Source organism: Rhagoletis pomonella, unplaced genomic scaffold (genome assembly GCF_013731165.1).
Source record: "Rhagoletis pomonella isolate Grant_MI unplaced genomic scaffold, Rhpom_1.0 Rhpom_scaffold_00007, whole genome shotgun sequence".
Classification (NCBI taxonomy): domain Eukaryota; kingdom Metazoa; phylum Arthropoda; class Insecta; order Diptera; family Tephritidae; genus Rhagoletis; species Rhagoletis pomonella.
The window spans coordinates 37,371,658-37,386,912 of record NW_023458561.1 but is presented as its reverse complement, the minus strand read 5'-3'; the positions used below and the strand labels follow the sequence as shown (position 1 = coordinate 37,386,912).

The 15,255-nt window shown below is 40.1% G+C and overlaps 2 protein-coding genes across 3 annotated transcripts; one reads left to right on the top strand and one right to left on the bottom strand.

The window, feature by feature from the left end:
• Positions 1-2,634: 2,634 nt before the first annotated feature.
• LOC118742711 lies at positions 2,635-9,547 on the top strand. 2 transcript variants are annotated; one of them, XR_004993389.1, is made up of 6 exons: positions 2,635-2,903; positions 2,999-3,818; positions 3,892-4,415; positions 4,480-5,329; positions 5,398-7,153; positions 8,034-9,547. XR_004993389.1 is itself a non-coding variant. In XM_036474979.1 (5 exons), exons 1-5 carry the CDS (start codon positions 2,862-2,864, stop codon positions 7,026-7,028), a joined length of 3,867 nt encoding a protein of 1,288 aa, XP_036330872.1. In that variant the 5' UTR covers positions 2,635-2,861; the 3' UTR covers positions 7,029-7,641. The 2 variants fall into 2 exon arrangements, 1 of the variants encoding a protein (XP_036330872.1); XM_036474979.1 differs by lacking the exon at positions 8,034-9,547 and having other exon boundaries at positions 5,398-7,641.
• A 664-nt stretch (positions 9,548-10,211) lies between these two features.
• LOC118743800 (DNA repair protein complementing XP-C cells homolog) lies at positions 10,212-13,617 on the bottom strand (the record flags this gene model as incomplete). Its single annotated transcript, XM_036476565.1, has 4 exons — positions 10,212-10,527; positions 10,590-10,758; positions 10,820-11,287; positions 11,365-13,617. Coding segments are annotated over 4 exons (3,168 nt in total), but the record flags the coding sequence as incomplete, so codon positions are not given.
• Positions 13,618-15,255: the final 1,638 nt, after the last annotated feature.

Here is a 15,255-nt window from a genome sequence, read left to right as displayed (position 1 = left end):
CCAACGCATAATGCGCTGTCAAAAATTAAAATTACACGTGCTCGGAGCTAGCGCCTCGTTATTGTTGGAAGTTGCATGCAAATTCTATATGCATGAGGTTTTTTGACAGTTTTTGGCGCTTGACGCTAGAATTTATAGACGGCAATTTTGCTTCCGACTAATAGTGAGCTTCATCTGCCGCGAGGGACCCGCAAAGCTTGGATGCACTAAGGTCTGGATACTGTGGCAGACTCATACTTATCCACACTCAACTCCCATATACCCGCACTATGCGAACAAACTGGCCCAGTGATGCATCAGCATGGATTCCGTAAAGTGCAGAGTACAACAACAGCACATAAATACGCAGATAACTCGTGACCTGAAGTGGAACCGACCCTGTGAAATAACAGTCCTAGTAGCGCTGGACCTGTCTGAAGCGTTTGACACCGTCAGCCACTCCACGCTTCTAGAATACATTGAGGCTTCCTCTCTCCCACAGCGTATCAAAACGGAGGTCAGGGAATTATCTGAGTGGTCGACATTCGTCAATTATTTTCAGGGACAAAACCAGCATTCCGAGAAAAATTAAACAGGGGAATCCATTGGGTGGTGTACTTTTCCGCCGCTGTTTAATTACTACACATCAAAGCTCCCTCAACTGCCAAAAGGAGTCTCAATTATCTCTTATGTTGCCGACTACTCGATAATGGCATCCGGGAATGGAATTGATGGCTTATGATCGAAAGTAAACGGTTACATGTCGGAACTTTCTCGATAAGATAGTAAGATAGGCGGTTTTGCAATTGGGCGATGGGCGTGGATTTTTCGTAACGCAGCTACGAATTACGAATTACCAAAATTCGGGTTCTAGAATAGGGGTGATAGACATGATTCAATAATGAAAGGTGTTGTAAGAAAAACTTTCTCTCACTCTAATTTTATCAATGACACTCCCACCCTACTCCTAAAAACCACAACAACAGTGATATTTCTTTTCCAAATCTTTTTTCAGGTTTTAGGAACATTTTTAAATTTTTAGTAGCGAAATTTCTACCTTTTAAATTTTGTTCTGCATTCGCAGGCGACCACAAGCCAGAAATTCATTGTAGGATGAAGAGACGAAATTCCCTTAAATGCCGGATAGTTGTGTTTGTCGACATTCGTGGAGACCTATTGATTCTGCCAAGTCGCTGTAAAGTACGACGGGCTACAGACCACAGCTGTCAAATTATTTTAACACGTTCCCTTATGTGGATAATTATTTTCGCGACGACACGGCAACACTGCCACTTTTTTCCTGCTTCCAAAAACCATCCCTATGGGTGGGAGTGTCAAATTTTAGAAAAAACCTACTTACAAAACCTTTCTTTATTGAATCATGGGTGATAGATAAACCATGATACAAAAAAGAAGGTAGTTTCATTACTACTATTTTTTGATTATAAAGCAGATTTTTGACATTTCTCCAGATGTAAACATTAAGCATAGCTTTGCCACATTGATATTTTTTGATAGGGGAGATTTTCTTTTAAATATTTGGGAGTAAAATTTACATACAAACAATAGTAAGTTGATGTGTTCGATAATCAAATTTGAACGTTTTTCTCAAGCGTTTACAAGATCCTTTGAATAATATCGATTAAAATCTGTTTTTCATTTTATTTTAAACAAAATAAATAAATCTTCATAACAAAACCTTTTTTTTTTGATAAATAGTCCAAAAAAAAAAAGATGTATTGTTAGATATTTCGTCATTGAAGCTTAGTCTGAAACCACGATTCGGAGAATGCTGAATGGTCTCATTGCCCTTACAATGAAAGGAGTCACAATTCAGAATTCTCCGAAAATGAATTATCTATAAGTAACTCTGGATACAAAACTTTCGGGGAAATCTAACGAGGAACACAAAACCTCTAAAGAATGGGCAGCATTTTGGCAATGTAAACTGGTCTTTGGATTTATACCTCTATGATCAGACCCATAATTAGCTATGTGTCACTGATAGGGTGTAGCAGATTCTCAATCAAGAGTGTGCGGTACGAAAGGTTTCTCTACAATATGTGGCGTTGCTCTTGATGCACTGCTGCACTTACCGTCATTAACTTTTCTCTTTGGTATTTGCAATCCTCAAGGATATGGACTACGTGGTGGAAAATAGATCGAGCGGGAGGAGTTTACGTGACGGGCAAGCTGCACTTAACACACTACTTACTTCCAGACTCTGAGTGGCAGTTCAATCGGGAGTACCCCCTATCGTCACAGGTTTAAAAACTGGTTCATAGGCATGTAATTTGTATGAGTTGTTAAGACGCCAAAATACGGAATACGAGACATTGAAAGAAATACAGAACATTTGTCGTCCGGTATAAAATAAATAAACTTCCAGGACTATTGACGAAAAAAGAAGGGGGCCCCGTATAATACAGGACGGGTGGTCACCGTATATATGCACAAATGTACCTAACTTTAGCTTAGACCCCTTTCAGACACGTCAAATCTTGCCTGAAAGCCTGCTTGGTCATCGGGTTATTGTGGAAAAGAGAGAAGAGCGCTTCACTATAAAATAACAACTCTGCTGGTAGCAAACAGATGTTTATACGAACTCCTTTTCGTATACTTCCCATCAGGCAACTGACATTTCACACACACGCATCCTTTTGCACATGCACACGGCACAGCAACATTTCGCAGTTGGCATTTTCAGCTGTTCATTGCACCCAAATTGTGTTTCTGCTAGAGCTAGTTTTTGCAACTTTGTGAAAATTGTGCAATACAGATGGATGGTATGGAATTCATAGTGAACGTTAATTATAATACAATCACTAGCATACGCTAAGCAACTAACTGGCTCAGTTTAAATTAGTGAACGTGGAAGAAATATGGCCAGTTACCCGCATTGCGCTGTTCGCGTTAAAGTCAAGGTAAATATGTTAAAATGGCTGCGAAAACCTCTAATTACGCTAAACTGGATTTTAATTGTTTCGTCAAATTCTCCACAAAATTTCAAATCCTCTAGAAATGTGAGCCAAATGTTCAGCCAGAGTGGCGCAAGTTTAGCGTCGACCCGCAAATCACGTCGTTGGAAGTGCTCTACTCATTGCTTGCTAAAGCCTTCGACATTAAATCGGATTTCTCAATCAAATACAAAGCATTTGATCCAGCGGGCAATGAAATATACTTATGTGTACTGTCCGATTGGGATTTAGATGCGGCTTTTCTACGTATACATAATCTCTCCATACAGACAGCAACGGAACCGTGTCTTATGTTGCAAATCGATATTAAACCATTTACGGAGGTAAGAGAATGGGACATTGAAGCAGCAGCTACCACAAGCAGTGCAGTCAGTAGTGGTAGTGGCAGCGGCAATACAAGTGTCAATGCACTTTCTCCCAATTTCTCAACCAATACGGGTGCGCGCGAAGCTATTTCGCCGCTACAGCAGTCAATAGGGGCATCACAAAAGTATGTGCAAAATATGCAGACAAAATTACCGGGTCTGATAATGAACCATATGGAGAAAACATTTTCCATCGTTCAAAAGGCATTCAATTTGTCCGAGGAAACAATGGCATCATTGCCGCCACGACCGCCTTTGGCGGACAATGAATTCAGATTGTTTTTAGATGCGCTAGGACAAATCAAACGTACAGATGAGTTGCGTAAGGTTATATTCTTTGGGGGAATCGATCCAAGTTTGCGTCGGGTTGTGTGGAAACACATTTTAAATGTATATCCGCATGGTATGAATGGTCACCAACGCATGGATTATATGCGGAGAAAATCGGAACAATACATTAGGCTACGCGATACGTGGAAGGATGCAGTTAAGCAGGGTACGTATATAAGTAATTAAATATATAAAAAAATTGTCTTTCAAAACGTTAAAATAATTAATTTGCGTTCTAGGTTGCATGGCCGGCGAGCTTTCATACGTCACCAGCATGGTAAAGAAGGACGTTTTACGTACAGATCGTCTGCATCCTTTCTACGCCGGCAGCGACGACAATCAAAATATTGCATCACTTTTTAATATACTGACGACATATGCGCTCAATCATCCTTCTGTTAGCTATTGTCAGGGCATGTCGGATATCGCTTCTCCATTACTAGTAACCATGAACGATGAAGCACAGGCTTACATCTGTTTCTGCGCCATAATGTCACGAGTAAGGGGTAATTTCATGTTGGATGGCATAGCCATGACGCAAAAATTCGCGCATCTAACCGAGGCGCTCAGTTTTTACGATCCTGAATTTTGGGAGTACTTAAAATCACAACAGGCGGATGATTTGCTCTTTTGTTACCGTTGGCTATTACTCGAATTGAAGCGTGAATTTCCGTTTGACGATGCCCTGCGTATGCTTGAAGTGCAATGGAGTTCGTTAAAATATGAAACAAGTATTGGAAAAGAACTGAACTTATTCGAAAAGGCAAGAAAATATTTATTTTGTAAAAATGTATCTAGTTTATTTTTGTCTTTTTTTTTAAATATAGGAGTTTGTGCCTATTTCGGAAAGCCCTGTTCCAACGACGTCCAGCTCACTTTCAAGTTCATACGGCGCACCAATAAGTCCCTCCTATTTGCTGGTGAAGCAACGTGAAAATCCTTACACCAAGGTGTGTGCACTTCGCCGCCAAAGCTCTTCTGCTTCATTGAATTCACTAAACTCTTCACTTAGCGCTGGTGGAGGAGTGATAAACAGCTTGCGATTAGATGCAACGAAACGCCTTAATCAGAGTTTGGACGATAATATGCCACGCGCAGTGGCATGCCGGCGACGTCACTCGTCAAAAGCTCATCAAAGTTTAGACGAATCCAAGATGATGTTGTTGATGGAAGGTATGGAAGAAGTAATAAACGTCGAGTCCAATAGTTTAACGTCCAAAACCAAGGCTGAAGAGAGTGCGGAAAATTTCGAGGATGACGAGGTTTTCACCAGTAACGATAGTAGCGCCAATAACGGTTCCAAAGAAATTAATCACTTCATATTTCATCCAACAAATCCGTTTAAAGATGACGACCACATTAAGGAAGAAATACTTGAATCGTACAAGTCGCCTGCCCCTTCTAATAAATCATCTACAAAAGATGGTATGGCAGTGAATGATGCAGAAGAACTAAGTGATGAAATGGGACTGATGGGAAAGATTCCACAACTTCCTAAGGGGATTGCCAAATTGCAAAATAAGAACATTTTATCGAATTACAACAGCGTTAGCAATATAATAGCTAAACAAATTGCAAATGCTTCCAATGTGGGCGAGAGTGTTCGGCGTGTAAGCAGTGGCGGTGGTGGGCATTTCAAGGACCTTAAAGAAAAAATTGCTGCGACGAGTAGAAAAGGTGAGTGGGTAATAGAAAAGTATTCCATTTATTAAAACAGTAAAATATAAATCGACTCTTATTTACAGGATTGTCGTTCGAAGAGACAAACATCAGTGCCACTGAAAGGTCGCAGCAAAAGTTGGTTAAAAATTTCAATGAATTTTTGAATTTCGCCTCAATAAATAAAAATCGTATTGCGGATAAATTTTCGACAACATCACCGACGCTGTCAGGCAACAGTGCCACCAGCAGCAACTTTAGCATGAACACTCACTGTAAGGAAAAATCTAAAACACCTTCGCCCACGCATGCCCACACACAGACAAGCGCAGCAGCTTCCGTCACATCAGCAGCTGCATTCACAACACCACATCCACTTGTGCATCTAACTCGAAGCGGTTTTGTCTCCTCCCTTGACGAATCAGATTCATCGTCTGTGCCTGATACCACATGGAGTGGCTCCACCGCGGCGACAGCAATACAACAAGCAAATAATGCCAGCAATAATAGTTTGCAATCGGAGCTTGCATCGCTTGGCTCTTCGGCGGCCCCAACACCCGACCGCACACCAACCTACGAACGCAAAGCTGACACAGCGGAAGAACGTGAACGATATGCAAGTTGTTTACGGGAGGAGGCGCGCACACCCATCAAAAAGCTGCCAGCAGAACCAAGTTTAACGCCCGATGATAGTCAAGATCAAGAGTATTACCCAATGACAACAGCCATTACACGCGAATTGCGCTTGGAAGCTGATAATTTGGACCGACAGGTATTTGGAGATCCTGTTGGCCTGCCGCCATCTGTCAATTGTGGCATTGAGTATGAAAAACTGGATAAAGACTCCTTGGACTTGGTAGAGGATCTGAAAGAAAATGAAATAGTTGCATGTCCTGATATAAGCGAGCTCCTTATACGCCGTCGAAGCCGAAATAGTCGCACGAAAAGCAGCATAGAACCTTTGCAGCATGTGTCCACCAGCACAGCATGGCACGATGTAGATGAGCTGCTTAGCGAGGCAATTGATAACAACTATAATGACGGCCAAGTAAATGGCGTCGCTGAAAACACTGCATTACCAGTGCAAAACATGCTCAATCCCTTTGTCGATACAACCACGAATTTGCGAATAGATGGCGTGACAGGTGTACTGCCCAACAGTAGTAGTTTGCCAGAAGTATTGGTGCCGATTTCCACAGACACCGCCAATGCATCGCCTGTAGAGTTGGCCACAAATGCAGTTGATGAAATTTCATTCGCTAAACCAACAGCACGAAATGAAGAAGTGGCGGCAGCTGATGTAAGTGCATCCGGTGGTGGTGTCTCACTGGGGCCCACCCCGCCAGTCTTGCCGCCGCCCACAGAATTCGGCGGTGGCAATCCTTTTCTTGTATTTCTCTGTTTAACATTGCTGCTTCAACACCGTCAAACGATTATGAAAAATGGCATGGACTACAATGAGATTGCAATGCATTTCGATAAGATGGTGCGCAAGCACGATGTGACGCGGGTACTCAATCAAGCGCGTCGCATGTATATCGATTATCTGAAAGTGCAAAATGCCTACAAGCAACGACTACAACAGCAAGCGGCTGAGTATGCGGCAAACAATGATATAAATAGGAATTCAAAGGCGAATGATGCAGCAGTGGCGCCGATACAGCGCACAGGACCAAGTTACTGTGGCACGCTTAGCAGCACAACAGCAAAGTCATAGAAACGAGGGAGGAAGAGAGATTGGACAGTTGTGCGGTGAAAGGGCACAGCTAAAAACAACTATAAAGAGACACCAAAGAACTTTTTGAAAACTAACCCAGATAGGCAGCCACGAAATTGTTTTTGGTATCTAATTTTATTTACTTTTCACGAGAAGTTGAGATTTTACTAGCCTAAATCAAGGTCTAAATTTTATATTGTTGTTTTTTTTTAGTTGTTTATCTAAATTAGTTTTAGAGGAAGAAAAGACTTTCGAGGTTTAAATGTTGCAACTGGCAAGAGAAAGTAAGGGAAACTACAAATGTTGAGGCATAAATTTAAATCGAGTTATTGCTGCCTCTTTCAAAACTACATATTCTGAATTATCCTCGCTTTTGCTTGAATATGGATTTTAGTTCACTTATTTCTGACTGCGTTTTTTTGCATTACCTTCTCTATCTGCCTGCGCAACAATTTTCTCCGTGCGTTTTATGAGATTACATTCTCCGCATTGTACTTAATAAGCAGAGTTATAGCACTGCTATGGATTTATGCCCCAGTACGTCGCATTCCATTTGCAAGAATTCGCATAAATATACAACGCTTCTACTTTACAACCGCCTAATATAAATAATTAAAAATAGAACAGAAAAAACGGAAAAATGTGCATTACATATTTAGTGTAAAGTAAGATTTTTCGCAAATTAAAATTCAATATTTTTGATGTGTCCATTAAAAACCCGTAATAACATAAAAACAAAAGAACAAATTTCGATATAAATTATTTAAATTCGCTTAAATTGGATATATTGACTAGGAAATAGAAATTTCAATTGATAAATAATAAAAGTATTGAATAAGACTTTAGTCTATTGGTTAACTTTATCACATATATTCTGTATGGTAAATAATAAGCAACAAATAAATATTTAATTTAACATAAAATTAAACAAATCGAATATGGTGGTGCTAATCTTTGGCAGCAATTATTTGTGATATGTTAACGCTTTTTTTTATATTTTTTCAGACAATTAATACTACAGGCTTTGGCGGCAAAGTTATTCAAAGAGCTGTACTCGTAAAACGCGTAATCCAAACGTTGATGGCGATTAAAAAAAAATCGTCCTGAACAATGATGCACGTTTTTACCTAAACGGATTCGTTAATAAGAAAAACTGCACCCATTTGATTTGGTTTTTAGGCTGGTGGAGTCATCGCACCGTACTTTTCCGATATTTATGCCGACAACGGCCCTATCGCGAACATCTGCGGTCTTATCGAATTACTCTATAGTTTACATGTGAGATTTATTAAAATGTTTGCTTTATTTCCAAGCTGCATGAACGATTTGGCATACGCTGATTACTGTAAGCCCTCAGTCCCTGGCTGCATAAAATTTTACTTTAGACCGATAGCGCGAGTTCTTTCCACAATGAAACAGACGTGTATATTATTTTTCTTTTCAGCCGCATGCTAGTACCTGTGCACAACATCAGAAACTACATTTAGGACTGGGAGTTCTACTCGAATTTTTGTATATGCGGATACTCGAATATCTCATAAAAAGGGGTATTCCCGGATAAGAAAAGAGAACGGATATTAACAAAATATCCCAATCTTACACGGATGCACAAATATCCGAAGGGATATGCGAATAATCCCAGCCCTTTATGGATGCCAAGTCAAAGGATCTCTTTACCCAAAAACCTTCCATGCATAGGTACATACATATTTTTTGGGTTTAATTAAACCAAGTTCATTAGAAAGCTCGTATTGTAACAGTATACAACTTTTTTTTGGGGAATGATGCTGGAGTGACAATCCTTGGGCCAGATGTAAATCTGGGTCGTTCCGCTGGCGTATGTAGAAAGCAGAGCAATCTATCCTGTTCGATATCCCTCTTCCATATCCTTGTTCTAATTCGTCAAAGTTTCTGCGTCGTATAAAAGAACGGGCACAATATGAGATCTGTAAATCGTGTGAAATTGGCTTCTCAGTTCCCTTGATAAAAAGGTATTCCTTTGAGGAACGCACTTCGATCAGGAGATCTATTTTTCCCTCTTGCTCCTTACAGCACCTTGCTCAACCCTAGCTCCCTTAGGAAATGCAGTAGGTTGTTTGGTGTCATCAAGTGCATGCGAATGCATGGCTTCCCTCCTCTCCTCGACACCACATAACATTCGAATAGCATGGCTCAGAAGTTTCAGCTGTCCTGCTACGGAAACGAGTTTATGTAGGTGACTTCTTAGTCTGCAATGACCTGTTAAGATATCTATTCGAATTCTTAGTTTGTGTTTCGGGAAGTCAATAAGCTAATCATATATTTTCCGATTGCATCCTTCCAATACTACTCCGTGTATTTTCGGGTTATTCACCGTCGGAATTGGTTCGCCGCCGTCGTGAATTCCCAGCTGTAGTCTAACCTTCCTCTTAACTTGCGTTGGTTGCGCATCTCGCACATATGTAAGTGTCTCTCGTTGCTCACTAAGCTGCCCAGAAAAAAAAATTGCACCGGGGACATCATAATAGGATCAGAACTTTTTAAATAAAACGACCTTTTGTATATAGAAAATACTTCTCTTTTGTAAGTTGTTTTCTTTATTAAATCACAAATCAAGGTTAACAAAAAATGTGTGCTATTACAGATTGGTAAAATTACTAGGGCATATACTGAATTGAGGCAAAAAAGTAATAAGAAAATTAACAGACAAAAAAATTGCTTGTAAGGACTATAATCATAGACTGATCTCAACCACCTGAATGTTTCATTAAATATTCATCTCACTTGAGGAAATTTAATAAAAAAATATTTTCTAACTATCGAAAGGTAAGTATGTGAATGATTATTTAGTATTTTAAAGCGTTGCTTCGAAAAATGTAAGGGTCGAAAATTTTCCTTTGGATGATTTTTGAAAATGTATAAGCACGAAGGGCCACTTTTTCAGCAAAAACTTCGCGTATGGAACTAAAAATAGTATACAAATTTACCACAGTCAAATTGATGCTGAAAACTGTTTCAAAAAGTAGATATGATCGGTGTATATAATGTATGAAAAAAAAAAAAATACCGTCGAAACAACGCATTAAAGGCGCTTAGAAAACTATTAACTAACACTCAAACTTAAAATATAAATATGGTTAATCGTCAGGCGGAAAACAAAAAGTTACACAAATTTGTGGATATAAACAAAAACACTTAAACACATAACTTAAAGACCAAATGTATATATTCCATGCGTACAATTAAAAATTATATTTCTTCTTTAGCCGTTCGCGTATGAGCAGACCTTTGATGAGCTTCTTCCAATTACCGTAGACACGTGCTTCATATTTTTCTTGCTCTTTCTTCTCCTGCTCTTCCTGATCTTGATACCATGCAGCGGTCACTTGATCGCCGAACTCCTCGCATACAACAAAACCATCGTACGTTGGATGGCAGGCGCCTTGATGGAAATCAAAACCTGTCACGGCTTGCGCACAATCGACGCCTAACTTCTTGCAAATACGATTCAAGCCAGGTACTGAAAAAGAAGGAAATTCATTGAGCAACCCACATTTTGGTTGGCCTTAAATCGCAACTTACAGCGTAAATGCACCGTCTTCTTGGGTAACATGCACTCCTTGAATAACTCCACATTACCGTAGGCGTTACGCGGCACTAAACCATTTTCGGCTGTTGGCGGCTCGTAATCCTCCGTTTGCCAATAACCGAAAATCTCAAGCGGTTGATCTTTTATAACTGTTTGCGTCAACTGTGGTGTGGCTATACTTGTACAAAAACGAAAATTTACTCATCTCAATTCTTAAACTTACCCGATCCCACTTAGGTCGCGCCTTTACAATTTTATACGGCTGCTCGCCCAGCTTAACAGTGCGCGCCTGCTTCAGCCAAATCTCACGTGAGTGCAGAGTGTGTACACACTCTCGCGCATAGACCGCTTCGCCGCGTATGAAGCCCAATGTTGGTGGATCCGGTGGATAAATCGCTTGGAATTTGAGCAAATGACGCTCGAGTGCATATAGCGGGTGATCTTTAAAGTCGGCAATCGCCGTGGGCATTGGCTTCTCCTCGTGTATGCGACGCATCTCCTGATCCTCGCGAATGTCGCGCTGTGTGCGCTGACCATAGTACGGTCCAAAGGCTGCCTCCAGCCATGCGCGTTCGACTCGCGACTTGCGTACAGTTGTTGCCCAATTGGGACAATAACGAGCAGTCACGTCCTTGATACTCAAATCATTCTGGAATGCGAACACATAGGCGAAACTGGAGGAGGCGGCTTTCTAAAAAATTAAAAGAAAAATTCATATACAGTTTATGAAAAAATTTAGTTGTTTTTTTTTTTGTATTAAGTACTCACCCTTATCGCCTCCACGGAATGCAATTTGCCTTTGAACAACTCTATGCAAACCCACTGCTCTTCCGCATCGGACCAAACTTCCACCCAGATGTCTGCTGCTGTCGGATTACGCTTCACCGCGCCACCTTTGCTTTCTTCTTCATCGGACGACAAAACACGTCTGTCTATGGCCGCCTTCTTCACCGATACTTTTGGTGCCTTCTTAGGCTGCTTCGGCGGTGATGGCTCAAAATCTTCATCGGATTCGTCTCGCGAATGCGATTTCTGCTTTAATTTTTCCAATTTTGGTCGCTTCTTTTTACTCACCTTCTCTAAGCAATCATCAGCGCCGTCCAACTGTGGTACCGTTGGCAGTTTTTCTTGCCCACCTCCCACCACCTCATTGGGTTTCTGACGCGAGCGTAAAATACGCGTTGCGGCCGGCTCAGTTGCATTGGTGTGTTGGTTTAGCAAAAAATCGGTGGAAATTTGCACTTTCTGTACGGGGCTCTTTGAGTTAGGGCGAGTTGAATTTGCGCGTTTTTGCAGTTTTTTTTCGCCTACTGTCGACTCTGGAAACTTATTTCTATAGTTAGTGCTCTGCAGAAAAGTAGGAGAGATATGTAACTTTGGAGATTTGCTGCGCGAGCGTGCACGTGGCGGTGCTGTTGTGCTGCCGCTGGCACGCGGCTGATTTTCACGCTCACTAAGTACGGCGTTATTCACTATTGTCTTTCCAGATTGAATGATGATTTTAGGTATTTTAGGCGAGCCAATTTGTATTACTGGTCTCGCGCTTTTTGTTGCTGCTGCTATTGCTTTTTCGGTTGAGGCTTTGCGCGTACGTCGCGCGATGGGTGTGGCTTCCACGATGAGACCAGGTTTATCAGCGGACAAATCACCAGCATCCGGTTTGGCAGCGGCTTTTTTGTCCCTGTTCAGTCGAGACAGTTGTGGCTTCCTTTGAGTGAGCTGTGCGTGTTTTACAGTGTCTTCACGGTTGGAGTTGTAAATTTTTATCTTATCTTCTTCTTTTTGAGGTTCCTTCTCATATAAAACGGCTTTTTTATTTGTATCTTTAGTCTGTTGAACTTCAGGCGACCCGGACTTAAGTTCGGACCTAAATTTTTCGCTGTCAGCTAACTTTTCGACTTGTTTCAATTCAGCTAACTTGGCGCTAGGCGCCTTTTTGTGTTCTCTGTGAGACTTTTTCGGTGGCTGCTCTTTTTCTTTTTCAGTGCCCTTATTTCGTACAGCGCGCTTTTTATCGGAGGTGTTGTCCTTTGAAGCATCCATCTCCTTTCGCTCTTTTTCTTTGGCGCCCCTTCCTTGAATTTTTTCTCCTTCTTTACCACTGACTTTATCCCCTTTCCCTTTCCAATTTTTCTTCTCCTCATTCACATTTTTTTCCCCACTCTTCAACCCCCTTTCCCTAACCGCTTTGTCAGCACTTCCAACATGCAGCTTTTCTATCTTCTCACTAGCTGCTTTGACACCGCTTTCCACCCTCGCTTTCTTCGCATCCACTGCCTCGTCTTCCTTCTTATCCCCATCTCGTTTCATTTTTATCGTGAGCAAGTCCGATTGCGCCGGTCGCAGCGGCAATGGCTGCATATTTACGATCAACCGACACTGTAGTCCCATTGCCCGCAATAATACTACAAATATGAATACAAAATCCTGCTTGCAGCTTGCCTCCTTCCGCTTAATTTGCGCTAAAAGCTCCCGCTTCACACGCCTCCTACTCTTGCGAACTTTTTCGCCATACAAATTCGGCGAAGCTAGCTTTACCGCTGTCTTATACCAGGTGACCATTGATTGAAAATATTTGATTTCGGTGCCACGCTCCGGCGGATAGGCGTTGCTGCTAGGCAGCAATTTCAGCGCAGCCTGCATCAGCGGTGTATCGTTGAGCATGCGATTGTAACGGTAACTGCGTGCAAAACAGCATAGCAAACTGGTCTTGTGCAAATGAAAATAACGTTCCTTCAAATCTCGATTTAATTTGCGTTTTAATGCTAATTCTAGATCCTGTTGTTTTTTATCTTTGTTGCGACGTTGCTTGGAAGGCATCTCCACGTGAATTTCCAAACCTTCAGTGGTGTTGAGTAGTGCGCTGGTGTCGTATGTGGTGGAATGTGTCGCAGAGGTTGTGTCCTCTGAAATAATAAAAGCAAAACATACCCGTGGAAGGGAAGGAAGCAAGTGTGAGTGACGTTGGGATTTCCGTTTTTCAATATGCAGTTTTATTAGTAGTATTAGTAGTAAGTTATTTTATTTTATTTTGTATTCATTAGTTGTGAAGCAACGGATACTTCCTTTGTTAATGATAGCGAGTGGCAGCGTCAGCGAAGGCGTTGATGGGCATACAGACAAAAGACGAAAAGCTACCGCGACAGGCACTACCTACCACAAATTCTGATCCTTCATACATAGATATATTTTAAAATACTCAGCTAACGTAGTTTAATCATGACAACGAATCCCGGCAATGTACTGGCTGTGTATACTAATAACCGCTACAGTGGTTAAGCTCCTCCGACAAAGGCAAAACTAACGACAAATGTGAATAAAGTTCATGAAGACAGAAAACACAATGCACAACTGTATGACCTACCCCTTTATCGAAAAAACTTAATCTATCCTACAAAATGAATCTAATTAACACACTCCTTAATATTTTCTGCATTCAAGTTTGTTTGCATTTTTATTATCCACTTAAACGTGTGAGTATATGTGTTCGTGTGTGCAAGTGTAATTGTGCGGCTTAAAATCCATTTAATTATTTTCTTTTGTTTTTTTTTCTTTTTATGCTGTAAATTTTAGTTTTGTAGGGATTTATTTTAAAGTTAACTACATTCATTATTTTTAACAGTTATGTTGAGATGTTTCTCATATACGATTTAATATTTGTAGTAACTACATTTGCGCTAAAAGGTAAAACTGATTTTAATACTTCGCCTTCATATTTATATACTTTTTATTATATATATATTTTATTATTATTTAATTGCCTAATATGTAAGTAAGTATTTGTTATGTTGCATATTTATTTATTTCGTTTAGCGGAGTTTTTATAGTTTTGGGAATTATCGCGCACATTCACTGGTCAAACATACTTTTTTATCTTTGCCTAATTTGATTTTTGAATACATAATTTAAAGTAAATTCGTTAACAATCAGTTCGAGTTTAATTAATGATTCTAAATTTGTATGTATGCATGTATGTATATTGTTAAATGCTTAACAAATAAGTTAGGCGTACTAATAATGTTTAGTATTTGTGTTTAGTAACAATTTTTAATTTTTTATTTCTATTGTACACTACAAGAGCACGAATGATTTTTGTGGAAAGCAATAATAAAAACATGTAAAACTAAAGATATTTTTTTGCAATTTCCGTCACCTATTACAGATTTCGCGAATCTACTGCCCTGTTTCCCATAGAGTATGATTTAAACATACATACATATGAATCGTCGCCTGGGTAAAAGATTGTCGTAAACACCATTTTGACGATTTTTAGTTCTAGATGCAGTTATATATTTTGAAATAAGGTCTTTCGATTGGTCAGTTTTTAGATATCTCTTTTAGTTTCTGAGATATTGACTAAAATTTTTTCGACAATTTAGTAAAAATTTAGTTAGTGATGCAGCCATATAAAATATCTTAAAAATGGCGTTCTCCATTTTTGAATATCACCTTTAGTTTCCGAGATATTGAGTAAAAAGTGGCGTTAATTTGGTACAAATTTTGATCACATTTTGTCGTATTTCATACAAAGTGGCTGCCAAATTGTGGACAAATGACGCTTACGACAAAATTTTACTAATGCCGAATTTCCACTAGGCATTGAAATGACAAAAAATGTATGACATTAAAAAATGCCAAGTGGAAATAAACTTAATGACG